General features: G+C 50.6%; 1 protein-coding gene across 1 annotated transcript in view; it reads left to right on the top strand.

Moving 5' to 3' along the window:
* The window catches only part of ACAD9 (acyl-CoA dehydrogenase family member 9), a 39,023-nt gene that overhangs the window by 4,424 nt on the left and 8,675 nt on the right, over positions 1 to 25,924 (top strand). Inside the window, exons 2-8 of the mRNA XM_052636344.1 lie at positions 134 to 227; positions 19,179 to 19,280; positions 22,245 to 22,351; positions 22,887 to 22,987; positions 23,829 to 23,907; positions 24,933 to 25,107; positions 25,639 to 25,712. Of these exons, the coding sequence (XP_052492304.1) occupies positions 134 to 227; positions 19,179 to 19,280; positions 22,245 to 22,351; positions 22,887 to 22,987; positions 23,829 to 23,907; positions 24,933 to 25,107; positions 25,639 to 25,712 (732 nt within the window). The remainder of the gene's footprint in view (positions 1 to 133; positions 228 to 19,178; positions 19,281 to 22,244; positions 22,352 to 22,886; positions 22,988 to 23,828; positions 23,908 to 24,932; positions 25,108 to 25,638; positions 25,713 to 25,924) is intronic.

Here is a 25,924-nt window from a genome sequence, read left to right as displayed (position 1 = left end):
AGTTCCCTCGGCACGGAAGGCTCGGCCCGCCGATGGGGACGCTGGCGTGTCCTTTCCCTTCCCTGCTGACTGACATGGCCACTGTGGGAGGTCGCCCACAGTTCCATTTTTACCGTGTGTTCCTCGTTTTCAGAAAGAAGCTTTCCCGTTTCCAGAGGTCAGCCGAGATGAACTTAATGAGATTAATCAGTTTGTGGGACCTGTAGAAAAATTCTTCACCGAAGAAGGTATGTAGGGTTCTCTTTATCTTTACAGCTTTCCATTTTCAGGGTGCTGCTTCGATCTCTACGTTTGTAAACACGTTTCTCTCTGTGCTTCTGGCTGCGCTGGCTCTTCGTTGCTGCAGGCAGGCTTTCCTGCAGTTTCGGAGCCCGGGGACGCCTCCCTGACTGCAGCGCGCAGGCTTCTCACTGCAGCGGCCGCTCTGCGTTGTGGAGCACAGGCTCAGTGGCTGTGACGGTCCCAGGCCAGGGATCGAACTAGTGTCCCCTGCATCGCAGGGCAGATTCTCACCCACCAGAACACCAGGGAAGCCCTGAGAATGTTTTTATATTTAGTAGTAGAAGCCGTGTGCATTAATCAGGAAAACAGTGCTGTTGGCATACTTTGCTTAAAACATCATTCCAACTGCTCTTTAATCCTAAGCTATCTGTTCATTGCTTCTGAATGTATCTGTGGTGAAAGTGAAAGGAAAGGAAGTGAGGTCACTCAGTCGTGTGACCCCATGGACTGTAGCCTACCAGGCTCCTCTGGCCATGGGATTTTCCAGGCAAGAGTACTGGAGTGGGGTGCCATTTCCTTCTCCAGGAGATCTTCCCGCCCCAGGGATGGAAGCCAGGTCTCCCGCATTGCAGGCAGACGCTTTACCGTCTGAGCCACCAGGGAAGTCTGTGGTGAAGGACCGCTTTATCATTTCCAAACTGTGGCAGACTGACTGTGAGATACAATAAAAATGAGCAACTAGAAAAAGGAAACAAAAAAGCAAAGCAGAGCGTGTGAAATCCCAGCCCATCAGTCGCGCGCTGGGCTGTGTGGCAGTGCCAGGCCGCTGCCAGTGTCTCTGAAGGCCTACTCGCGGTTTCTGTAACTTAGCTTGTTAGGCAGCAGGGAGGCTCTGGGCGCGGCAGACCTCAGATTGGAGGCGCCCGTGTGGACCGCAGGGCTCCCAGCCCTCGGCGGGGGCAGCGTCCTCTGCCTTTGGGAGCCCCCAGGTGCTTGAGCCAGGACAGATTGACAGCAACATAATCTACTTTTAAAGATCCTTCTTCCTCATAACTTGTTACAAAATACTGAGTATAGTCCCGCGGGCCTAATGGTAGGTTGTTGGTTATTTTGTATATAGTACGTATGTGTTGAGCTCAGCCTCCTAATTTCTCTCTTCTCCCTCCTCCCCGCTCTGGTAACCACGGGATGGTCTCCTGTGTCTGTGGGTCGGCCTGCTCTGTCAGTGAGGCGTCTCTCTCTCTTTTAATTGAAATATAGTTCACTCACAGTGTTGTGCCGGTCTCTGCTCTACAGCAAAGTGACTCGGCTGTACACACCTGGACGTTCCCAGAATCCTCTCTCCATTATGATTTACCGCGGGGTATCGGCTGCCTCCCTGTGTTACACATGAGGACCTTGTGGTTATCCACCCTGTATTTCCAGCTCACATCGACTAACCCCAGCCTCCCACCCTCTCCTCCCCCAGCCCCCTCCCCCTCGGCAACCACGCCTCTGTTCTCTGTGCCCGAGATTTGTTTCCCTTTCAGAGACAGGTTCTGCTGCTGCTAAGTCGCTTTAGTCGTGTCCGACTCTGTGCAACCCCCCCCCCCCCAAAAGAGTTCCTCTCGACTTTCCAGCAGCAGAGGAAGCTACGGCGGCGGTTTAAAGCAGAAGGACAGAGCCTGAAAGTGAAACTCGCTCAGCCGCGCCTGACTTCTCTGCAGCCGCACGGACTGTGCAGTCCTCGGGATCCTCCCAGCCTGAACAGCGGAGTGGGCAGCCTTTCCCTTCTCCAGGGGGTCTTCCCGACCCAGGGATCGATCCCAGGTCTCCCGTGTTGCAGGCGGATTCTTTACCAGCTGAGCCACAGGGAAGCCCTAAGGAACGTACCGCTTGCCGAGTTTACAACCGTCCACATTTTCTCTCTTCTGTTTCATATGCTTTCTAATACCCAAGATACATATTCTGTTACTACAGTCGCAGTTTTCATAATATTTCTACGATCACAGAATAAGTGGTTTGGGTTTGCCACGTTGTTTTTAAGCAGGAGTGTAACCTCTTTACAGCGCGGCGTTAGTCTGGGCTGCGCCACGCGGCGGACCAGCCGCAGGTGTGCGTTTGGCCCCCGCCCGGCCGCCCTGCCGGTCATCGCGGAGCGCCGCTGAGCCTCCCGCGCCGGCCAGAGCCCCCGGCAGCTGTTTTCCGCGCGGTGTGCGTGTCAGTCCTAAGCCCCAGTTTGCGTCGCTGTCCTGTCCCCTCTTTGTCCGCACACCCATTCTCCACGACTTCATCCCTGACTCTGCCCTGCAAACGGTTCGCCTGTGGTCTGCCTAGACTCTGCGTGTTAATCTATGCAGGAATACACGGTGTGTGTTTTCCTCTTCCCGACTCACCTGAGCCGTATCACAGCCTCCGGATCCCTCCGCATCTCCGCACGTGTCCCAGTTCCGTCGCTTTTTGCGGCTGAGTAACATTCCGTTGTGTACACGCAGCACGTCTTTCTCCGTTAACCCACTGATGGGCACCCAGGCTGCGTCCGTGTCCGGGCTGTTGTAAAACGGTGCTGCAGTGAGCCCTGGGCTGCGTGTGTCTTTCTGAACTAAGACCTTCTCGCGGTCTACGCCCACGAGTGGGCTTGCTGACCATGTGATGTGACTGTTTAATCTTCTAAGGGCCCGCCGTGCTGTCCAGAGTGGCTGTGTCTATCTGCATTCCTACCAGCACTGTGAGCGGGTTCCTTTGTCTCCGCATCCTCTCCAGCTTCTATCTTTTCGTAGAGTTTTGACGGTGGCCATTCTGACTGACGTGGAGGGGCACCTCATTGCAGTCTTGCCTTCTCTCGGTTTCTGTAGCTTTGCATCTCTAATAATTACTGATGTTGAGCATCTTTTCGTGTGTTTCTTGGCTCTCTGTACGTCTTCTTTAGAGAAACGTCTACTTAGGTTTCCGCTTATTGTTTTATTGGGCTGTTTGATTTTTTGATACTGAGCTGTGTGAACGGCTTGTATAATTTGGAGATTAATCCGTCAGTTGCTTTATTTGCAAATATTTTCTTCCATCCTAAGGATTGTCTTTTCGTCTTCTTTATGGTTTCCTTTGCTCTGCAGACACTTTCAAGTTTAACTAGATCCCATTTCTTTATTTTTGTTTTTATTACTCTAGGGAGTAGGTCAGAAAAAATCTTGCTGTGATTTATATCAAAGAGTGTTTGTCCTGTGTTTTCCTAAAAGAATTTTATAGTATCCAGTCTTACATTTAGGTTTTTAATCCATTTGAGTTTATTTTTGTGTATGGTATTAGGAAGTGTCCTGGTTTCATTCTTTTACATGTAGCTGTCCAGTTTTCCCAGCACCACTTATTGAAGAGGCCGTCTTTTCTCCATGGTATATATTCTTGCCTCCTTTGTCATAAATCAGGTGACCATACATGTGTGTTTTTCTCTGGACTTTCTATCCTATTCCATTGATATATTTTTTGTTTTTGTGCCAGTACCATATTGCCTTGATTACTGTAACTTTGTAGGATAATCTGAAGTCTAGAAGCCTGATTCCTCCGCCTCCATTTTGCTTTCTTAAGAGTCCTTTAGCCATTCGGGGTCTTTTGCGTTTCCTTACAAATTGCAAAAGTTATTGTTCTAATTCTGTGAAAAATGTCATTGGTAGTTTGATAGAGATAGCATCGAATTTGTAGATTGCTTTGGGTAGTATAGTAGAATTTGTAGTATTTGTAGAATTTGCTCCAATTCTGTGAAAAATGCTGTTGGTAGTTTCATAGAGATTGCATAGTAGAGAGCTTCCCTGGTGGCTCAGAGGTTAAAGCGTCTGCCTGCAATGTGGGAGACCTGGGTTCGATCCGTCGGGAAGATCCCCTGGAGAAGGAAATGGCGACCCACTCCAGTATTCTTGCCTGCAGAATCCCATGGACAGAGGAGCCTGGTGGGCTACAGTCCACGGGGTCGCAAAGAGTCGGACATGACTGAGCGACTGCACTTTCCCGTTTCACTTTGGGCAGTGTCCTCATTTCTGTAATATCGACTCTTCCAGTTCCGCCTCTCCATCGGTCTGTGTCATCCTGGATTTCTTTCCTGAGTGTCTTATAGTTTTCTGAGTATAGGTGTTTTGTCTCTTTAGGTGGGTTTTTGCATCTATATTCATCGAAGATACTGGCCTGTAATTTTCTTTTCTTGATGGCGTTTTGTTATCTGGGTGATGGTGGCTTCATAGAATGTCTTTCGAGTGTTCCCTCTTCAATCTTTAGAAGAGAGAGAAGAATTGGTCTAAATTCTTCTTTGCATGTTTCCCAGCAGAATTTACCTGTGAAGCCATCTGGTCCTGGATCTTTGTTTGCAGGAGGTTTTTGTTTGTTTTTATAGATTTTATTTCAGTTCTGGTCATTGGTCTGTTCATATTATCTATTTCTTGATTTAGTTTTGGTGATTTATTTTTTGATTTTGTTTTGATGTTTCTAGAAAATTGTTCATTCTTGGTTGTCAAATTTGTGGGCATGTAATTGTCCATAGCATTCTCTGAGGTTTTTTTTCCCTCTTATTTCTGCAGTGTCAGTTGAAATTTACCATTTTTCATTTCTTACTGTTTTTATTTGGATTTTCTCTCTTTTCTTCTTGATGAGCCTGACCAGAGGTTTCTCTATTTTGTATACCCTTTCAGAGAGTCAGCTCTTGGTTTTATTGACTTTTCCCCTATTGTTTCTTTAGATTCTGCTTTATTTCCTCCCTGGGCTTTATTATTTTCTATCTTCTGCTGACTTTAGGTTTTTTTGGTTCTTCTTTTTCTAGTTCCTTTAGGTTAGATTGTTTTTGGTGAGGTTGTTTACCTGAGACTTTCCTTGTTTTGAGAGGAAGGCCTGTATTGCTGGGAACTTTGCTCTCAGCACTGGTTTTGCTGTGTCCCTTAGATTTTGGACGGTTTTATTTCCCTTGTTGTTGGTCTCAGCTCCTTTGTAATTTCCTTTGTGATCTCCCCTCTGGCCCATCTGTTTTCCAGTGGCGTGTCAGTCTCCATGTGACTGTTTTCCCTTCACGTCTTTTGCTTTGGTCGACTTCTAGTTTCGCGCCATTGCGGTCAGGAAAGATGCTTGAAATCACCTCTGTACTTTTGAACTCGAGGTTGTCGAATTTGTGGGCATGTAATTGTCCTTAGCTAGTTTTGTGCCCTAGGATGGGGCCAGTTCTAGAGAATGTTCCACGTGTGCTGGAATTCTGTGTTTTGGATGTAGCGCCGTGAACATGTCGGTGAAGTCTGACTCCTCCGTCGTGTCGTTCAGGACCTGCTGCCTCACTGATTCTCCGTCTGGAGGATCTGCGCCTTGGTGTGAGTGTGGCATTGGCGTTTCCTGCTGTCACTGTGCCCCTATCGATTTCTCCCTTCGTGTCTGTCAGCGTTTGCTCTAGGTATTTGGGTGTTCCAGAGCGTGTGTGCTCAGCTGCTTCAGTGCTATCCGACTCTGCGACCCCATGGACTGTAGCTTTCCAGGCTGCTGTGTCCTTGGGATTCTCTAGGCAACAATAGCGGGTGGGTTGCCATTTCCTTCTCCAGGGGGTCTTCCTGGCCTAGGATTGAGCCCATGCCTCTTGCGTCTCCTGCCTCGGCGGGCGGGTTCTTTGCCACTCGAGCCACCGGGGAGCCTGTCTGCTGGTAGGTGCCTATGTGTTGCTGAGTGTATCGATCTTTCATCATTAGATGACGCCCTTTAACTCCCTTTATCCTCTTTGTTTCACAGTCCATTTTGTCTGAGTACTGCAGCTCCTGTTTCGGTCATTTCCATTCACGTGAAATACCTTTCCATCCCTCATTTTCTTTCTTTGGGTTGTCGTTTTTTGTTGGGTTTCCTCAGCAGACGCCGGCCGAACGTCTTCCAGGGGAAGCCTCCGCTGCCCCAGCCTCTGGAGCCGTGGCCCGCCCCCGCCAGCGCCGTCCGGGGGGCGCCAACCGCTGGGGCTGCTCGCTGCAGCGCCTCCGTGTCCAGGGCAGCGGCTCGCTCACTGGGGACTGCGGCCCCCCTCGCCCCTGCGCTGGCCCACCTCTCCCCTTCCTTTGGGGCACTGTGTGCGGCACAGAGGATCCAGCTTGCTCTTGCTGGTGACAGCAAGACCAGTGGCACTTCCAGACCCCAAGTCTTGAGGGCGTCAGCTGCCGTGGCTTCACTCACCAGCCTCTCGGCTTCCACCTCCTCCATGTCTGTCCTGAATTTATCTTCAAACATGGCCGTGGCTCTCAAGGAGCCGGAACCCACAGTGACATAAGGCAACTCAACGGCTGACCGTGAGAACAGACGCTGTAGAGGTGGGGTCCAGGACCTCGCCTTCCCCCAGAGCTAGTGCTGCCCCAGGGTAACCTTGCTCCCCGGGAAGCATCTGCCTGCGGCCGCCTCTGACTGGCCGTCACAGCTCTGGGAAGGCCGCCCGTGCGAAGGGAGTGGAGCTCCAGGCTGAAGGAAATGAGCTGAGTCGTCTTGTCTGTGCCCACAGCTGTTACAGGACCACGGCAGTAACTGTTAGGAGATAGGAAGTGTATTTTTGACAGTTCTTGTCAACAACAATCATCCCTTTAATCGCCCTTGTATCTCCTCCAGAAACCATGCCATCCTTATAGACCTCCCCTGCAGTGGTGGTCCCGGTTTTCTGGGCTGTTGGAAGCCTGTCCTTTATCTTTGCAAAATGGACTTCCAAGGTGGCCTTTCTGTGGCAGTTAGCAAAGAGAAAGCCCTGACCGATGGCTCATGCCCCCCACCCTCTCCCTTCCAGTCTGGGTGTGCCCTGGCCCTGTGGCGGCTCTCCTGTGGGCAGCAGGCTGTAGGCTTTCGTTTTTCATGCAGGCTGCCACTCTGCATCTTGAGAAGGAAGCATCCAGTCCATTAAGGTAGTTGCTGATACATGTGTGCTTACTGCCATTTCAGCCCGCGTTTCGCGGTTGAGTCTTTGTTTCTCTCTCTTCTCCTGGGGTGGTGATTCCCTAGTTCCTTCTTCCGGTTTTCGTGACTCTGTTGCGGCTGTTGCTCTGTGGTTGCCGTTTGTCTACTATGTTACCCCTCCCTTCATCTGCTTGCTTTAGGCTGATAGCCATATAGGTTCAAACACATTCTTAAACAAAAAGTGCATTTCCTTACTTTGCTTCCCCACATTCTAACATTTGGATGTCCGGTTTACATCTGCGTGTCTTCCCTTCTGCTGTCCCTTGTGTTCACTGTCGCTTTCACAAACAGGTGTTTTTCATCCATGCACTGGCTGCTTTAAGCGGCTTCTTTTCCTCTGTGACCTCCTCCTCTTTCTTCCTGCTGCTTCTCCGTCTACAGCAGGCCTTTGATAGCGCTTTCAGGACGGTTTAGTATTGCTGTCTTCTTTTGGTTTCTGCTTGTCTAAGAAATTCTTTACTCCTCCTATTCCAAATGATAATCTTGCCGGATAGACTATTCTGGGCTGCAGGTTTTTCCCTTTTGAGGCTTCGAGTCTGTTTTGCCACCCCCTTCTTGCCTGCAGTGCTTCTGTGGAGAGATCGGCTGATAGCCCCGTGGGGGTTCCCTTGTAAAGAGCTGCTTTTCTCTCTCTGCCTTTAGAATCCTCCCCTTATCTTTCACTTGGGCCACTTTTATTATGTCTTGGTGTAGGTTTGTTTGGGTTTATCTTCCTATACCTGGATACCTGTTTCCTTCTTTCAGTTCAGTTCAGTTGCTCAGTCGCGTCCGACTCTTTGCGACCCCATGAATGGCAGCACGCCAGGCCTCCCTGTCCATCACCATCTCCCGGAGTTCACTCAGACTCACGTCCATCGAGTCCGTGATGCCATCCAGCCATCTCATCCTCTGTCGTCCCCTTCTCCTCCTGCCCCCAATCTCTCCCAGCATCAGAGTCTTTTCCAATGAGTCAACTCTTTGCATGAGGTGGCCGAAGTACTGGAGCTTCAGCTTTAGCATCATTCCTTCCAAAGAAATCCCAGGGCTGATCTCCTTCAGAATGGACCAGTTGGATCTCCTTGCAGTCCAAGGGACTCTCAAGAGTCTTCTCCAACACCACAGTTCAAAAGCATCAATTCTTCGGCGCTCAGCCTTCTTCACAGTCCAACTCTCACATCCATACATGACCACTGGAAAAACCATAGCCTTGACTAGACGGACCTTAGTTGGCAAAGTAACGTCTCTGCTTTTGAATATGCTATCTAGGTTGGTCATAACTTTCCTTCCAAGGAGTAAGCGTCTTTTAATTTCATGGCTGCAGTCACCATCTGCAGTGATTTTGGAGCCCCCCAAAATAAAGTCTGACACTGTTTCCACTGTTTCCCCATCTCTTTGCCATGAAGTGATGGGACCAGATGCCATGATCTTCGTTTTCTGAATGTTGAGCTTTAAGCCAACTTTTTCACTCTCCTCTTTCACTTTCATCAAGAGGCTTTTTAGTTCCTCTTCACTTTCTGCCATAAGGGTGGTGTCATCTGCATATCTGAGGTTATTGATATTTCTCCCGGCAATCTTGATTCCAGCTTGTGTTTCTTCCAGTCCAGCGTTTCTCATGATGTACTCTGCGTAGAAGTTAAATAAGCAGGGTGACAATATCCAGCCTTGATGTACTCCTTTTCCTATTTGGAACCAGTCTGTTGTTCCATGTCCAGTTCTAACTGTTGCTTCCTGACCTGCATACAGATTTCTCAAGAGGCAGGTCAGGTGGTCTGGTATTCCCATCTCTTTCAGAATTTTCCACAGTTTATTGTGATCCACACAGTCAAAGGCTTTGGCATAGTCAATAAAGCAGAAATAGATGTTTTTCTGGAACTCTCTTGCTTTTTCCATGATCCAGCGGATGTTGGCAATTTGATCTCTGGTTCCTCTGCCTTTTCTAAAACCAGCTTGAACATCTGGAAGTTCACGGTTCACGTATTGCTGAAGCCTGGCTTGGAGAATTTTGAGCATTACTTTACTAGCATGCGAGATGAGTGCAATTGTGCGGTAGTTTGAGCATTCTTTGGCATTGCCTTTCTTTGGAATTGGAATGAAAACTGACCTTTTCCAGTCCTGTGGCCACTGCTGAGTTTTCCAAACTTGCTGGCATATTGAGTGCAGCACTTTCACAGCATCACCTTTCAGGATTTGAAACAGCTCCACTGGAATTCCATCACCTCCACTAGCTTTGTTTGTAGTGATGCTTTCTAAGGCCCACTTGAATTCACATTCCAAGATATCTGGCTCTAGATTAGTGATCACATCATCATGATTATCTGGGTCATGAGGATCTTTTTTGTACAGTTCTTCTGTGTATTCTTGCCACCTCTTCTTAATATCTTCTGCTTCTGTTAGGTCCAGAGCATTTCTTTCCTTTATTGAGCCCATCTTTGCATGAAATGTTCCCTTGGTATCTCTAATTTTCTTGAAGAGATCTCTAGTCTTTCTCATTCTGTTCTTTTCCTCTATTTCTTTGTACTGATCGCTGAAGAAGGCTTTCTGATCTCTTCTTGCTATTCTCTGGAACTCTGCATTGAGATGCTTATATCTTTCCTTTTCTCCTTTGCTTTTCGCCTCTCTTCTTTTCACAGCAATTTGTAAGGCCTCCCCAGACAGCCATTTTGCTTTTTTGCATTTCTTTTCCATGGGGATGGTCTTGATCCCTGTCTCCTGTACAATGTCACGAACCTCATTCCATAGTTCATCAGGCACTCTTATCTATCAGATCTAGGCCCTTAAATCTATTTCTCACTTCCACTGTATAATCATAAGGGATTTGATTTAGGTCATACCTGAATGGTCTAGCGGTTTTCCCTACTTTCTTCAATTTGAGTCTGAATTTGCTAATAAGGAGCTCATGATCTGAGCCACAGTCAGCTCCCGGTCTTGTTTTTGTTGACTGTATAGAGCTTCTCCATCTTTGGCTGCAAAGAATATAATCAGTCTGATTTCGGTGTTGACCATCTGGTGATGTCCACGTGTAGAGTCTTCTCTTGTGTTGTTGGAAGAGGGTGTTTGCTATGACCAGTGCTTTTTCTTGGCAAAACTGTATTAGTCTTTGCCCTGCTTCATTCCGCATTCCAAGGCCCAATTTGCCTGTTACTCCAGGTGTTTGTTGACTTCCTACGTTTGCATTCCAGTCCCCTATAATGAAAAGGACATCTTTTTTGGGCGTTAGTTCTAAAAGGTCTTGTAGGTCTTCATAGAACCATTCAACTTCAGCTTCTTCAGCGTTACTGGTTGGGGCATAGACTTGGATAACTGTGATATTGAATGGTTTGCCTTGGAGACGAACAGAGATCATTCTGTCGTTTTTGAGATTACATCCAAGTACTGCACTGGTCACATCCACAGCTGGGTATTGTTTTTGCTTTGGCTCCAACCCTTCATTTTTCTGGAGTTATTTCTCCACTGATCTCCAGTAGCATATTGGGCACCTACTGACCTGGGGAGTTCCTCTTTCAGTATCCTATCATTTTGCCTTTTCATACTGTTCATGGGGTTCTCAAGGCAAGAACACTGAAGTGGTTTGCCATTCCCTTCTCCAGTGGACCACATTCTGTCAGACCTCTCCACCATGACCTTTCCAAGAGGGACCATCTTTTAATTTTGTGGCTGTGGTCACCATCCACAGTGATTTTGGAGCCGAAGAAAGTAAAATCTGTCACGGTTTCCACTTTTTCTCCTTTTATTAATGTTTGCCATGAAGTGATGGGACCTGATGTCATGATCTTAGTTAGTTTTTTGAATGTTGAATTTTAAGCCAGCTTTTTCATGTTCCTCTTTCACCCTCATTAAGAGTCTCTTTGGTTCTTACTTTTCTACCATTTGAGTGGTATCCTCTGCATATCTGAGGTTGTTGGTATCTCTCCTAGCAATCTTGATTCCAGCTTGTGATTCATTCAGCCTAGCATTTCGTATGATGTACTCTGCATAAAGGTTAAATAAGCAGGGTGACAATATACAGACTTGTACTCCTTCCCAAGTTTTGAACTGGTCCATTGTTCCATGTCCGATTCTATTAATAACTGTTGCTGCTTCTTGTCGTTTAGTTGCTAAGTCATAGCCGACTCTTTCTGACCCCTTGGACACAGCATGCCAGGCTTCCTTGCCCTTCACTGTCTCCTAGGGTTTGCTCAAATTCATGTCCATTGAGTTGGTGATGCCATCCAACTATCTCATCCTCTGTCTCCCTATTCTCCTCTTGCGCTCAATCTTTCCTAGCTTCAGCGTCTTTTTCCAATGAGTTGGATCTTTGCATCAAGTGGCCAAAGTATTTGAGCTTCAGCATCAGTCCTTCCAATGAGTATTCAGAGTTGATTTCCTTTAGGATTGACTGGTTGGATCACCTTGCAGTCCAAGGGACTCTCAAGAGTCTTCTCTAGCACCACAATTCAAAACCATCAGTTCTGCTTCCTGACCTGTATAAGGTTTCTCAGGAGACAGGGAAGGTGGTCTGGTATTCTCATCTCAGGAATTTTCCGCAGTGTTGTAATCCACATAGTCAAAGGCTTTAGCATAGTCAATGAAGCAGAAATAGATGTTTTTCTGGAATTCCTTTCCTTTTTCTGTGATCCAATGAATGTTGGCAGTTTGATCTCATTATAGGGGATTGGAATGCAAAAGTTTGGATACCTACCAAATGTCAGTTAATAGGTGAATGGATAAACAGATTTTGGTATATGTGTATGAGGAAGTACTGCTGCTACTGCTGCTAAGTCGCTTCAGTCGTGTCCGACTCTGTGCGACCTAATGGACAGCAGCCCAAATACAGTCTAATAGCCGTAGCCACCTCTTGCCCACTCCTCCCCCAGCTTCTGGAAACCACTAGTCTTTTCTCCCTTTGTCTATTTTGCTATTTCGAAAGCATTGTATCAATGGAACCATAATGGGTCTCCAACAACAAGCAGTGTGTATGAGCTCTGTGCGGATTGGCTCTTCCTCTCTGCGTGACTCTTGCGTAAGTTGCGTCAGTGGGCTGCTCTGTTTCACGGCTCAGCTGTTTTCCATGTCGGAGAAGGCAACGGCTCCCCACTCCAGTACTCATTCCTGGCAAATCCCATGGACGGAGGAGCCTGGTGGGCTGCAGTCCGTGGGGTCGCGAAGAGCCGGACACGACTGAGCGACTTCACTTTGACTTTTCACTTTTATGCGTTGGAGAAGGAAATGGCAACCCCCTCCAGTGTTCTTGCCTGGAGAGTCCCAGGGAGCCTGGTGGGCTGGCGTCTGTGGGGTCGCACAGAGTCGGACACGACTGAAGCGCCTTAGCAGCAGCAGCAGAGAACCTGATGAGTTTTCCTCACGTTTCTCTCGGGGCTCTTTGAGCTCCTTGCCTCTCCGTGTTCCTGGTGTCTGTCGACTTCGGCCTGGTTTTGGCCATTAGATTTCCCTGAACTCGCTCCGTCACCAGCCATAGTGCACCCCCCACTCGCTCCTCCCCTTTGGAGACAGTACATAGAGACAGTGATCTGCCTGAGGCTGTCCCACAGCTCACTGATGCTCCGTTATTTTTTTGTCTTTCATTCTGTGTAGTTTTTATTATTATGTTTTCTGTTCACGAATTTTTTTTTTTCCCTAGTATTTGATCTACTGTTAATCCAACCCAGAGTTTTTCGTCTTAAGCGGTCTTTCATCTCTGGGCAGTTAGATTTCAATTTTTTTTTCCTTCTATATCTCTCTTGACTGTGCTCATATTTCCTTCTACTTTTCTGAGAATCTAGAACTTAGTTATGAGTCTGTGATACTCTTGTCGGCTGTCATCCCTGTTATTTCTGGGTCGTGATCAGTTCGATGATTTTTCATCCTCATTTGCTCTCATGTCTCCCGGCTGCTTCATGTGCCTGGTAGTTTTTCTGTTGGCTGTTGGCCCTTGTGGATTTCAGTTTGACCCGTTCAAGACTTGCTTGTAAGTGTTAGAAGGAGCAGAGCAGCCTGGAGGGCAGTGCTTCTCAACATTTTCATTCGGTATCACTGCCCCCTCACTCCCCATCGGCCTAATCGCATCCCTCTGTGGCACTGCAAGAAACTGCTTCTTCATTTATCTGGTTGTGGCTGCACTGGGTCTTCGCTGCGGTGACGGGCGTCTGATTGTGGCGGCTTCTCTTGTTCCAGAGCATGGGCTCTAGGCGCGGGCTCAGTTACTCCGAGGCGCGTGGGATCTTCCAGACCAGGGACTGGACCTGCGGCCCCTGCATTAGCAGCGGGTTCTTAACCACTGGGCCGCCCGGGAGGTCTCCCATTGTGAAGCTGTAATGCCGCAACTATGCTGTGCCTGTGTCCGTCCCTATTACAGGTGTGGCTGTCCTTTGTGCCTGTTGGTTTTTTGCTTCCCTTCTGCCAGAACCAGCTTTCGCCCCCAGGGGGCGGTGTTGCCCTGCTGGGCGTGCGCACGCACAGGCCGGTCTCTCCTGCTGGTGACCCTGCTCTTCTCCGCGTCCTCAGGACGCTGTATTCTAAGGTCGCGTGTCTTTGAGCACTTTCTTAAAGTCGAGCACACCCTGGCATGCAGCCCTGCACTCCCGAGTGCAGCACGCGTCACAGCCCCAAGCCTGAATCCATGTTCCTTCTGAGAGCCCCAGACTGGGAGCCACCCAGATGTCCTTCAGGTGGACAAGCTCCCACCCACACAGCAGGCCGTGGGGCAGTCACGCCAGATCAGAGAGGCCACACCGACAAAGTGCTGTGTGCTGCCACGTATGTAAAACGCAAAAGCACAAACAAATCCATAGATGAAAAGATGGGTGGCTGCCTGGGGATGGAGACAGAGGGAAGGGCTGATCACAGACAGACACCGGGACGTGGGATGGAAAGGTTTTTGTTGCATGTGGGGGCGGTTTCATGGGCAAACAGACCTCAGAACTCAAAAAGTTATTCTCTGTGCAGTTTATTACGTGCCAATTATAGACACCAGTAAAGTTGTGAAAGTAAAAAAGTGAGGGGTTTGCACTCCATTTGGGGAACCGATATTTCTCACTAGTGACCCATGTGTATAAAAATGTATACGCATGGCTATGCTTGTTTTGATGGTTTATAATAGTGGTGACGTTTACTTTGTTGGCAGCTTATGGGAACACTTGAACTTGACTCACGAAAGTCTGCACTCACAGACCTAACGCGGAGACGGTTGAGTTTTCCTTTGCTGACCATGTGTTCATAGTCGACAGACTGACTTGTCCTCAGAACCTGTGGACTCCGGGGAAAGAGGGTGGTTCGGAACTCAGGCTGGGTGCAGAGACTGCCTCGAGTCTGGTGTGCCGCCAGACATTTCAGGACAGTAAGGGCACTCACGCATGTCCTCTTACTTCCTGGAGGCGCAGGTAGAAAATCAAAGATTCAAGTCTAGTAAACGCCTCAGGAAAGTTAAGGCCTCACGAATGTTCAGTTGTAGCGGTTTTATGCAATGAATACATCCAGATCAAGAATTAGAACGTTACCTGTCCTGGTAATTTGTTCTTAATGTTGGAAGGCGTTTTTAAGGTTAACTTAATGTATCATGGTGTCTGGTCCCATCACTTCATGGCAAATAGATGGGGAAACAATGGAAACAGTGACAGACTTCATTTTCTTAGGCTCTAAAATCACTGCAGATGGTGACTGCAGCCATGAAATTAAAAGATGCTTGCTCCTCGGAAGAAAAGCTATGACCACCCTAGGCAGCATATTAAAAAGCAGAGACATTACCTTGCCAACAAAGGTCCATCTAGTCAAGGCCATGGTTTTTCCCGTGGTCATGTATGGATGTGAAAGTTGGACTATAAAGAAAGCTGAGCGCCGAAGAATTGATGCTTTTGAACTGTGGTGTTGGAGAAGACTCTTGAGAGTCTCTTGGACTGCAAGGAGATCCAACCAGTCCATTCTAAAGGAGATCAGTCCTGAATATTCTTTGGAAGGACTGATGTTGAAGCTAAAACTCCAATGCTTTGGCCACCTGATGCAAAGAACTGACTCTCTGGAAAAGACCCCGATGCTGGGAAAGATTGAAGGCAGGAGGAGAAGGGGACGACAGAGTATGACATGTCTGGATGGCATCACCAACTCAATGGACATGAGTTTGAGTGAACTTCGGGAGTTGGTGATGGACAGGGAGGCCTGGCGTGGTGTGGTCCATGGGGTTGCAAAGAGTCGGACACGACTGAGCAACTGAACTGAACTGAAAAGCAACAGAATTAACAAGAAGGGTAAAGAAAAGTGGCCCAAGGGTGAAAAAAAGTAGAAAGGTTGCCAGGAATGTGTGTTTTTAGCTTAAAAAGCTTTAAATGGAATGACATTTTATTAAGGGGAAAGGAAGTAGGTCTGACTTAAGGTGGCTGTTTCACAGCAGGCAAATAAAGGGATGAATATGGAAAATGGAAAAGGCATGTGGAAAGTGGACCCCAGGAAAAGCAGGGTGCATGGTACAGTCATCTTGAGACATTGAACTGCCTTTGAAACCTTTTATAGCTACTTTGGCTAGTGAAACATAATGTTTAGTTACCCCTGTTTTTGTTAAACACAGTCAAGACTAATTTATTTTGAAAATAAGGTCGGCCCGTTGAACACGCAGCTTTTCTGTGTTGAGTCTTATTCCTTAGAATAAGTTTCAGATTGGATTTCCCAAAGGCCTCTCGGGGCCAGGAGAGCCGCGCCAAAGGTCTGCTGCCAGGCGCTGTCTGGGTGTCTCTCTAGAGGCCTCCAAAGTGCTTTGAGATTTCTGTAGACAGTCCTTTATTTACCTTATAAGGCTGTTCAGAACCCAAGTGTATCTAATTTCTGTAGAGACAAGGAAGAGAGAAAAATGTTTTACTTTTACTCACAGGTGTAAATTACCAAATTGTTTTAAACCATAAGTAGCTTGAAGAGAAGAGCTTCTTCGTATCTGAAAACAAAGATTAGAAGCCAGTAGTATGTCAGACCCTGATGCTGGGAAAGATTGCAGGCGGGAGGACAACTCAGTGGACGTGAGTTTGAGCAAGCTCAGACAGTCGGTGATGGACAGGGAAAGCCTGGCGTGCAGCGATTCATGGGGTCGCAAAGAGTCGGACTGAAGAGCAACAATGTGTCAGACAAAAATTCATGAGAACTACAATGATCCCATGTAATTAACCTGCTCTGTTGTCCTTGCCTGATGATTGAAGATGACAGTGACATCGATGGTTTTGAGAAATTGGTGAAGTTTCTGTTAAGGCCTGAACGATTTGTCCAGGTAAGTGCCTTGAGCACTGGAGGCTGTAGAAAGTATACTCCAAGCGGAGGACACATTTTAACCTTTTTCTTTTTTCATTGTAAGGCGTTATCCCTGCAACGGAGGAAGGCTTTACCCCATTAAAAAAGAAAAAAAGATTTGTCAGGGAACCAGCAAAGGCCAAGTGGCTGTCTTGGATTTCCCATAGCCCTGACTGTTTGATTTACAGTCATTGTTTTTTCATTTTAAATTAGCTCGTTTAGGAGTAGACTACTGTGTTTTAAGGACATCAAGAGAGCAACAGTCTGACAATAAGGGGTTAATTTTTTAAAAAAGCAGAATGAGCTTTACCTACGTGTACCATAATCGTCATAGATCATTGGGAAATAGTGGTTATTTTACCAAAGTAACAAAAGGTTTTAAAGGTAAATACCAATCACTTAAAGCCAAAGAAATTCACAGTCTGTTATCAAAAGCTACATTCTGAGAAAACTTTGTTCTCTTAATGGAGAAAGTTCCAGTCTGGTACAGGCTCATATTCATCGTGAAATAATAGCTATTCACTTAGTCAAAGTAGCAACAAAAGATTTCACCACCAGTGAGTGTTACAGCATTCATAAATACCTGCAGTGCCCCAGTAACACCGCGCCACTGCTGATCTGCCCTGTGACGGCTGTCAGCGTTTGCCTTCTGTATCGAGGTGCTCCTGTGTTGGGTGTATAAACATTTGCAATTGATACATCTTCTCGGATTGAGCCCTTGGTCATTATGCACTGTCCTTCCTTGCCTCCTGCCACGTCTTTATTTTAAAATCTATTTTATGTGGTATGAGTATTGCTACTGCAGCTTTCTTTTGATTTCTATTTGCATGGAATACCTTCTTCCAGCCCCTTCCTTTCAAAGTCTATGTGTCCCTCGGTGTGAGGGGGGTGTCTTGTAGACAGCATATACTGGGTCTTGTTGGTTAATCCGTTCAGCCCGTCTGTGTCTTTCGGTTAGAGCATTTAATTCATTTACGTTCAATGTAATCATCCGTCTATATGTTCCTATTACCGTTGTCTTCCTTGTTTTGGATTTGTTTTTGTGGGTCTTTTTCCTGTTTCCTGCCTAGAGGAGTTCCTGTAGCATTTGTCATAAGGCTGGTTTGGTGGTGCTGAATGCTCCTGCTGCTGCTGCTGCTGCTGCTGAGCCGCTCAGTCGTGTCCGACTCTGTGCGACCCCACAGACGGCAGCCCACCAGGCTCCCCCGTCCCTGGGATTCTCCAGGCAAGAACACTGGAGTGGGTTGCCATTTCCTTCTCCAATGCATGAGAGTGAAAAGTGAAAGTGAAGTCGCTCAGTCGTGTCCAACTCTTCGCGACCCCATGGACTGCAGCCCACCAGGCTCCTCCGTCCATGGGATTTTCCGGCGAAAGTACTGGAGTGGGGTGCCGTTGCCTTCTCCGGCTGAATTCTCCTAGCTTTTGCTTATCTGTAAAGCTGTTGATTTCTCTGTCAAATCTGAATGAGAGCCTTGCTAGGAACCGTCATCTTGGTTGTAGGTTTTCTCCTTTTGTCACTTGAAGTATATCCTGCCACTGCCCCCCTCTCTCTCCTGCTCCTCCCTTCCGGCCTGTCTTCCAGCCTGCCTGTTCATCTTCTGCCTCAGGTTTCCTATTTATTCTCCTTGTGGTGTATTTTTTGCCTCAGTTTCTGTTTTGTTCACCAGTGTTTATTTGTCCTGTAGTTTTTCTAGGTCCTTAAACATTTCTTGTATTTTCTCGATGCATGCCTCCATTCTTTTTCCGAGTTCTTGGATCATCTTTACTAGCATTACTCTGAATTCTTTTTAGGTAGATGGCAGAAAAGTTTAGGTCTTATAAATTTTAGTTTGCTGCAGTTTTATGCAGGGAATCATTGTGCATATTGGAAGTCCTTTGAAGTGCAGTTCTTGCTAGGCTAGTGAGGTACAATCAAACAGAAGTGACCTTGGTTAGACAGTTTCCAGTTTTGAAGTTTCTGTTGCTGGTGTTGTAATATACAGTATTCAGTTCAGTTCAGTTCAGTCGCTCAGTCGTGTCTGACTCTTTGCAAACCCCATGAATCGCAGCACGCCAGGCCTCCCTGTCCATCAGCATCTCCTGGAGTTCACTCAGACTCACGTTTATCGAGTCCATGATGCCATCCAGCCGTCTCATCCTCTGTCGTCCCCTTCTTCTCCTGCCCCCAATCCCTCCCAGCATCAGAGTCTTTTCCAATGAGTCAACTCTTCGCATGAGGTGGCCAGAGTACTGGAGCTTCAGCTTTAGCATCACTCCTTCCAAAGAAATCCCAGGGTTGATCTCCTTCAGAATGGACTGGTTGGATCTCCTTGCAGTCCAAGGGACTCTCAAGAGTCTTCTCCAACACCACAGTTCAAAAGCATCAATTCTTTGGCACTCAGCTTTCTTCATAGTCCAACTCTCACATCCATACATGACCACTGGAAAAGCCATAGCCTTGACTAGACAGACCTTTGTTGGCAAAGTAATGTCTCTGCTTTTCAATATGCTATCTAGGTTGGTCATAAGTTTTTCTCCAAGGAGTAAGCGTCTTTTAATTTCATGGCTGCAGTCACCATCTGTAGTGATTTTGGAGCCCCTCAAAATAAAGTCTGACACTGTTTCCCCATCTCTTTGCCATGAAGTGATGGGACCAGATGCCATGATCTTCGTTTTCTGAATGTTGAGCTTTAAGCCAACTTTTTCACTCTCCTCTTTCACTTTCATCAAGAGGCTTTTTAGTTCCCCTTCACTATTAACAGGCGTAAAATACAATTGTTCTGTTTATTTCTGTTTGTATAAATGTGGGTTATATGTTGTTTAATCAAAATATTTTCTCTTGGCAGTGGACTCTCGAAAAATTGACCAGGAGGGAAAAATCCCAGATGAAACTTTAGAGAAACTGAAGTCCCTGGGGCTTTTTGGAATGCAAGTCCCAGAAGAATATGGTGAGTAAAAGGAATCACCACCCTCCTGGTTCAGCTTTCAACAAAGCCCTCTGTATTTGTCCATGAAACAGTTATGTTCTGGAAAGGTGGCCTTTGAAAACGCATTAAGTCCAAGGTCGGGCTGCAAAAATGCTGAAATTAATCAAACTGCCCTTTGTCGGCTAAATTCAGGGGGCTGGCTGGTGATTGTGCGGCCTGGTGAAGGGGCTTTTTGGCAGGAAAAGCTAGTGAGTTCTGTGCTCCTCCCCCTCCCCCGCCCCCCGGGGGGGGGGGGGGCGCGGGGAAGGACTTTCAGGGTGTCTGCTCTCTGCGCTGCACTGGGGAGGAGGGGGGGTCTCGCCCCTGGGCAGGCTGATGGCAGCGCGGTGTCTGGCGGAGAAGCGGCCCCTGGCCATCAGTGCTCTGTGTCTGAACGTTTCAGAGGGACGGAGCACAGTCCCGTGTGGGCACCGGCCCAGACCCGGCCCAGTGTGCACTCTCGGGACCCTTTCCTATGAGCATGGCCCCCCGCCCTCTGAGCCCTCCCCCGAGCCCTGGCTGGGGCAGCCTCCAGCTTCGTCAGCTCGGGGCCGCGGGTTTGGGTCGGAGAGCTGCTGGGGCTGAGAGCTGGGCACGTCCGTGGCTGTGAGCACGGTGTCCACGCCAGGGGGTCATTTTGCACAGCGAGGCCCAGACGCTGGTTTAGCTCCAGGGCGAAAGTGCAGTCCGCTGCCCCAGCCCACCCCCACCTCGTAGTGCAGGGTGGGGACCCAGGCTGGAGCGGCTGCAGTCTGAGGCAGAGCCTGAGGTTCCAGGACAGAGTGCTGCGCCGCGGCGTCTGGAGGCATGTCGCCATCGGGGGGTCTCCGCTTCTGGGTGTCTGTAGCCGTGTTGTAAGCTGTCAGAGGGCATCTCCTACTCGTCCCCCCGGAGTGCCCCCCCACGTTTCCAAATAACAGCAATAAAAGCACGTACGGTCTATGGGGGAAACACCGCCTCGTCTCTGCCGCTGCTCCGCTGCTGGCGGGCGCGGCCGGGCCTCGGGCGGCCTGCAGCCTGCGCCCTCCCCAGGCCTCCAGGCCCAGCGGGGTCCCCGGCCCCGGGGAAGTGTCTGTGCCAGGCGGGGGCGCTTCCAGTATTAGAACAGAGCAGGAGGCTGAGCCCGAGCGCAGTGGGTGGCCTGCTGTCAGCTGCGGAAAGGAAGTGTGTGGAGGAGAGCTGCCAGACGCAGCCGGCTTGGTGATGGTGTCTGCTTCCCCCAGGGTCTTAAAGAAAGCACTTCCTGATTCAGGAGAAGTCATTGTTTCCTCCACACAAGTTTGTGTGAAACTTGAATACATCTTTTTGTGCCTCTTTTATGCCAGCACACGTGTGTGTGTGTGTGTGTGTGTGTGTGTGTGTGTGTGTGTGTGTGTGTGTGACTGCACAGCTCCATCCCTTACTCAGCTTTATAAGCTCCTCTTGAATGTGAAAATGCTCTTTCATGAGATCATAAGATGGTCACATTTGGAACTATTTCATTTTCTTCCTTTCTTTTTTTTTTTAACTCTTCCTTAGGAAATTAAGGCAACTATAACCTTATGTTCACCCTCCAGATAGTTTTCAGAAATGTCCCCAGTGTGAAGCATTCTGAAGTCTGGTTGGAACTCTCTGTGCCCAGCTCTCCTCCCTGCCCTCAGCCCCTCGCGGTCTCACCCACCTGTCGCCTGTCCCTGCTGTTTGTCCCCCGCCCATGATTTCACTGATGCCTTCTTGAAGAAGGCTCCCCTCAGTGCTCCGCTGGTAGAGAATCCACCTGCAATGCGAGAGACCTGGGTTCGATTCTTGGGTTGGGAAGATCCGCTGGAGAAGGGATAGGCTACCTGCTCCAGTGTTCTTGGGCTTCCCTTGCGGCTCAGCTGGTGAAGAATCCGCCCACAACGTGAGAGACCTGGGTTCGATCCCGGGTTTGGGAAGATCCCCCGGAGAAGAGAAAGGCTACCCACTCCAGTATTCTGGCCTGGGGAATTCCATGGACTGTGTATAGTTCACGGGGTCGCAAAGGAGTTGGACACGAGTGAGCAACTTTCACTCTCTTGAAGAAAAGTGTCACTTTTTTTTTTTTAAGAAGCAAAACAGACATCGGTATATGAAACAATTAGGAACAAAGTGTCTTGAATGACAGGTGGGGTGGGCACTGCGGCAGGGTGCTGGCTTCCCTGGGCCCCCTGAGCCGGGGGACACTGTGCCCCTGCAGGGGCCCGGCCCTCCCCGTGCTGCGGAGGAGAGGGCGTCCTGAAGGCGCCCTGCCCTGGGGCTGTGCGCGGGCCCAGAGCACCCTCCACCCCTTGCTTCGTCTGCAAGATGCACTTGAGGCCGCCCACCACCTCTGGAAGGTGAAGATGAGACGCAGGATACACACGTTCGGTGGGGTTTGTTTTTTTACTGCGCTTGTCCTTTTGCTCCTGAACGGTGCTGTGCCTCCCAGGGGGCGTCTGGCAACACTGGGAGACGTGTTTTATTGTCAGGCCTGTGGGGCAGGGGGAACTATGGGCATCTTGTGGGCAGAGGCCACGGATGCAGCTCAGCACCCTGCAGGGCCCGGGGCACCCCTGCAGCACACCGGCCCCCGCAGTAGCGTCCGCAGGCTCAGAGACCTGCCCAGACGCCGCGAGGTCCTGGGGGTGGACGCGGAGCACAGTTCACGCCCACAGAACCCGGGGTCTGTGACAGGTGTTCACAGCATCTCAGGTGACTTTCTGTCTGTAAGGACTTTGCTTCTGTATTAAAGCACGCATCTGCCTGTGCTTGTTATAAAGCTGGAAAAGGCCTGGAAGGATGTAGTCAGAAATTCGCTGACTGATAAGTTAGTGGGTGGCTTGTTTTCTTTGTAGCTGTCTGTGTTGTGTTCCTTATAAGATGGTGAGCGGGCTGTACTTCACGGAGCCTTTTCTGGGGGGAATCTGGGGCTGGAGAGTAATTGAGGCTGTTCTGTTCCTGCCCTAGGTGGCCTGGGCCTCTCCAACACCATGTACGCGCGGCTGGGGGAGGTCATTGGCCTGGACGCCTCCATCGCTGTGACTCTGGCGGCTCACCAGGCCATCGGCCTCAAGGTCAGCGTGTGGGTTAGTGGGGCGCGTGGGGGGACGGGGCAGCTGGCTCCTTTGGAAACAGCCTCCTCCCCATCGCCCCGCCCTATCCCTCCAGGCCCCAGTCAGAGCCTCCCTGGAGCCTGCCTGCGGCTGATCCCTCCCTCCCTGGTTTGCTCCCTCGGGGCCTGGGCGTATCCGCCTTGCGGTTGGTGCCTGTCCTCCGCTGGACTTGGAGCATCTCAGGGCAGGCCCCCGACCCACAGCTCGGTCCTTGGGTGGTTTTGCTCAGTGCAGGAACCGAGGGGGCGGAGCGAAGGGGCTCCGGCCACCCAGCTGAGCAGTGCAGAAGCTGCCAGGGAGCCCGAGTCCCGCCCCAAAGCTGTGGCGGGCCGCCCGGCCTGTCCCTGTGTGGTGGCTCTCTGGCTGCCCAGCAGCTCCCCATTTATTTTTTGGGGCTGCCAGCTCCGGGCGGCCCCCTTGTGTGAAGGGAGCATGTTCTGTGAGCCCGTGGCACCCGCTCCCCTCGCTGCCGCTGAACAAGCCGTGTGTGTCGCAGGGCATCATCTTGGCCGGCAGCAAGGAGCAGAAGGCCAGGTACCTGCCCAGGCTGGCGTCCGGGGAGCACGTGGCCGCCTTCTGCCTGACGGAGCCAGCCAGGTCAGCCCCACGCCCCCCGCAGCCTCTCTGCCTGTCCGCTTCCTGCTCTCATCTTCACCGCCCTTCTCCTCCCTGGTGACCCTGCCAGACTAGAACAGGCCTGTCAGCTCCTGTTCTGTAACCGTTTTCTGCTTTGCAACCCTCCTTATCGGCTTTCCCGGAGGCTCAGTGCTAGCTAAAGAACCCACTTGCCAATGCGGGAGCCCCAAGTTCCATCCCTGGGTCGGGAAGATCCCCTGGAGAAGGAAACGTCAACCCATTCCAGCGTTCTTGCCTGGAGAATCCCATGCACAGAGGAGCTTGGGGGCTACAGTCCGCGGGGTCCCAATAGAGTCGGACGCAACTTAGTGATTAAACAACCACCCTCCTTATATAAAAAAAGCATTCAGGCGTCACAGTCACAGCGACTTTCAGACTGTGTGGGGTGGGTGGAGTCATCCGCACTGTCCAGGCTGTGGACTGAGGTTCAGCAAGGTGGAGTCATCAGCCCAGAGTCTCAGCTGCTGTGGACTCAGAGCTTCCGACGGCAGGCCGATCTCAGAGCTTGGCACCGTGTGAATCCGCCTATCTCTGCCTAGGCCTCCCAGACGTCCTCACGGACACAGTTTCACCCGAGGTGATAAAGTGGGATTGGCCAAACCCACCTTGCCACCTGTTTTTGTAAATGAACTTTTATTGGAATGTACCTGCTTGTGTACACATTGTCTGAGCCTGCGAAGCTGAATGCATTTATTACCTGGCCCTTTAAGAGCTTGTCAGCTCCTCTGTTCCACTCTGAAACTTCCTCTGGGAGCCCTGAGGATGCTTGTCTGTTCCCAACCACCTGTGTCTGTCCCCGCAGCGGGAGTGATGCCGCCTCCATCCGGACCAGGGCCACGCTAAGCGCAGATAAGAGGCACTACGTCCTCAACGGCTCCAAGGTACGGCCGTGTGCCCTCCGTGGCCGGACCTGCAGCGCACTCGCTGGCCACTTCCCAAGCTCCAGGGGTCGTCGGGGCGGACACACCACCCCTTGACCGTCTTCCTTTGTTGGAAGAAGAAGTGGGCTCAGAGAGGCTCCCTGACCCACCCCTGTCCCGTCCGCCTCGAGGCAGGATAGGTACGCAGGCGTCCCGGCCTCAGAGTCTGCGGGCTTCTGGAGTGCCACCCACCTCGCTGAACTGTACTCGTGGGTCTGTCTTTTAATTTTCTCTACTACACGGAATTTGAAGCACACACGCGTGTACTGCTGGGAACGTCCGCAGCTGCCTCCTACCTTCGTCGCTGCCTCTGTTGTGCCGCAGCTCTGGGTAGTGGCCGGGGCGGGCTGGGTGCGACTCTGCAGGGTGGTCATAGCACCGCTGGACACGGAACACGTGATGATGGCTTCTGGGTGTCCCCGGTGGCTCAGTGGTAAAGTCTGCCTACGGTGCGAGGGCCACAGGAAACATGCTTTCAGTCCCTGGTGGGGGAAGATCCCCCGGAGGAGGGCAAGGCACTCCACTCCAGTACTGTCGCCTGGAGAATGCCACGGGCAGAGGAGCCTGGCGGGCGGCACTCCATGGGTCACAGGGAGCCAGACGGGACTGAGGCAGCTGAGCATGATGACTGCTTACCGTCTCCTTAGCACCCATGTTCTTCTGATTGTCTCCTACCTCTTCGGTGGTTTTTTTTTCCCCCAAACAAGTTGCTTGAATCAAAATCCAAGTAAGTTCTATGCAGAGCCATTTATCAAGGAGTCTCTCCCCTTCCCCACCGCCTCCTTCTACTTCCCTCCCCACCCCAAGGTGTCCTGTGCTAGAACCAGAACTGCCACGCACACACACCGCACACACTCAGAGACCCAGACACCCACGCCCCTCCAGGGAAAGCCTCGCTCTGCTGTCTTGTGCTGTGATGGGCGGCCGGCGCCGACAGGTGGCCTGGAGTCGTCTGCTTTCTCTGGAGCCCTGCTTTCTTTCCTCAGGTCTGGATCACCAATGGGGGACTGGCCAGCGTCTTCACTGTGTTTGCGAAAACAGAGGTCGTTGATTCCGACGGCTCCATGAAGGACAAGATCACAGCATTCATAGTAGAGAGAGACTTCGGTGGCGTCACCAACGGGAAACCCGAGGATAAGATGGGCATCCGAGGCTCCAACAGTGAGTGGCGCTGTGCGCGTGTGCGAGAGATGAGGCGTGCGGCCCATGCACGTGTGTGTGCGTGTGAATGTGTGGCAGGAGATGTGTGTGCATACATGCGTGTGTATGTGAGAGAAACTGTGAGAGATGAGGGTGGTGATGACTCCCAGGTGAGGCTCCTGCTGCCCGGCGGGATGCCCAGCCTCGGGGGAGGCCGGGCTGGAGGGGTCCTGGTCACGGGGCTCGGTACCTCAGACCCCCGTCTTCCCCCCGGGCCCCTCCCTCCTCCACTCCCTCCTCCTCGCCCAAGCCCGCCTGCAGCCCAGTGCGCACCTGGTTCACTTGAGGCCAGCGTCCTGGACGTGGCCCTCGGCCTGGCCAGAGCGGCCACACGGTCCTCATGGGTCCCTCAGAGGCCGAGGGGCTCAGCCTCTCAGCTGCCTCGGCTCAGGCCACGGGGGCTCTGAGCGAGTGAGCGAGCCGCGTGGCCTGCATGCGGGCCGGGGGCCGAGCGCCGGGGCCGCAGCTGAGCTCCTGGCCGATGTGTTCCAGCCTGCGAGGTCCACTTTGAGAACACCAGGGTGCCAGTGGAGAACGTCCTCGGAGAAGTCGGAGGCGGCTTTAAGGTGCGTTGCCTGCTGCCCAGGCCCGCGGAGCGGAGAGAACCGGGCTCCGGGTGTCCCCCGCCCGGCTAGAGGCCTTGTCTCCCTGGGGCGGGCCGGGTTCCTGCCTGCAGGTCTGGGAGGGCAGCCCGTGGAGGGCAGGGTGCACAGGGCGGGGTCCCGAGTGTGCGCCCTGATTCTTTCTTTCTTGGAGTTGGATTGTCTCGTTTTGTCGT

This window comes from Budorcas taxicolor, chromosome 1 (genome assembly GCF_023091745.1).
Source record: "Budorcas taxicolor isolate Tak-1 chromosome 1, Takin1.1, whole genome shotgun sequence".
Taxonomy (NCBI): Eukaryota; Metazoa; Chordata; class Mammalia; order Artiodactyla; family Bovidae; genus Budorcas; species Budorcas taxicolor.
This window is presented reverse-complemented; position numbering and strand designations above follow the sequence as displayed.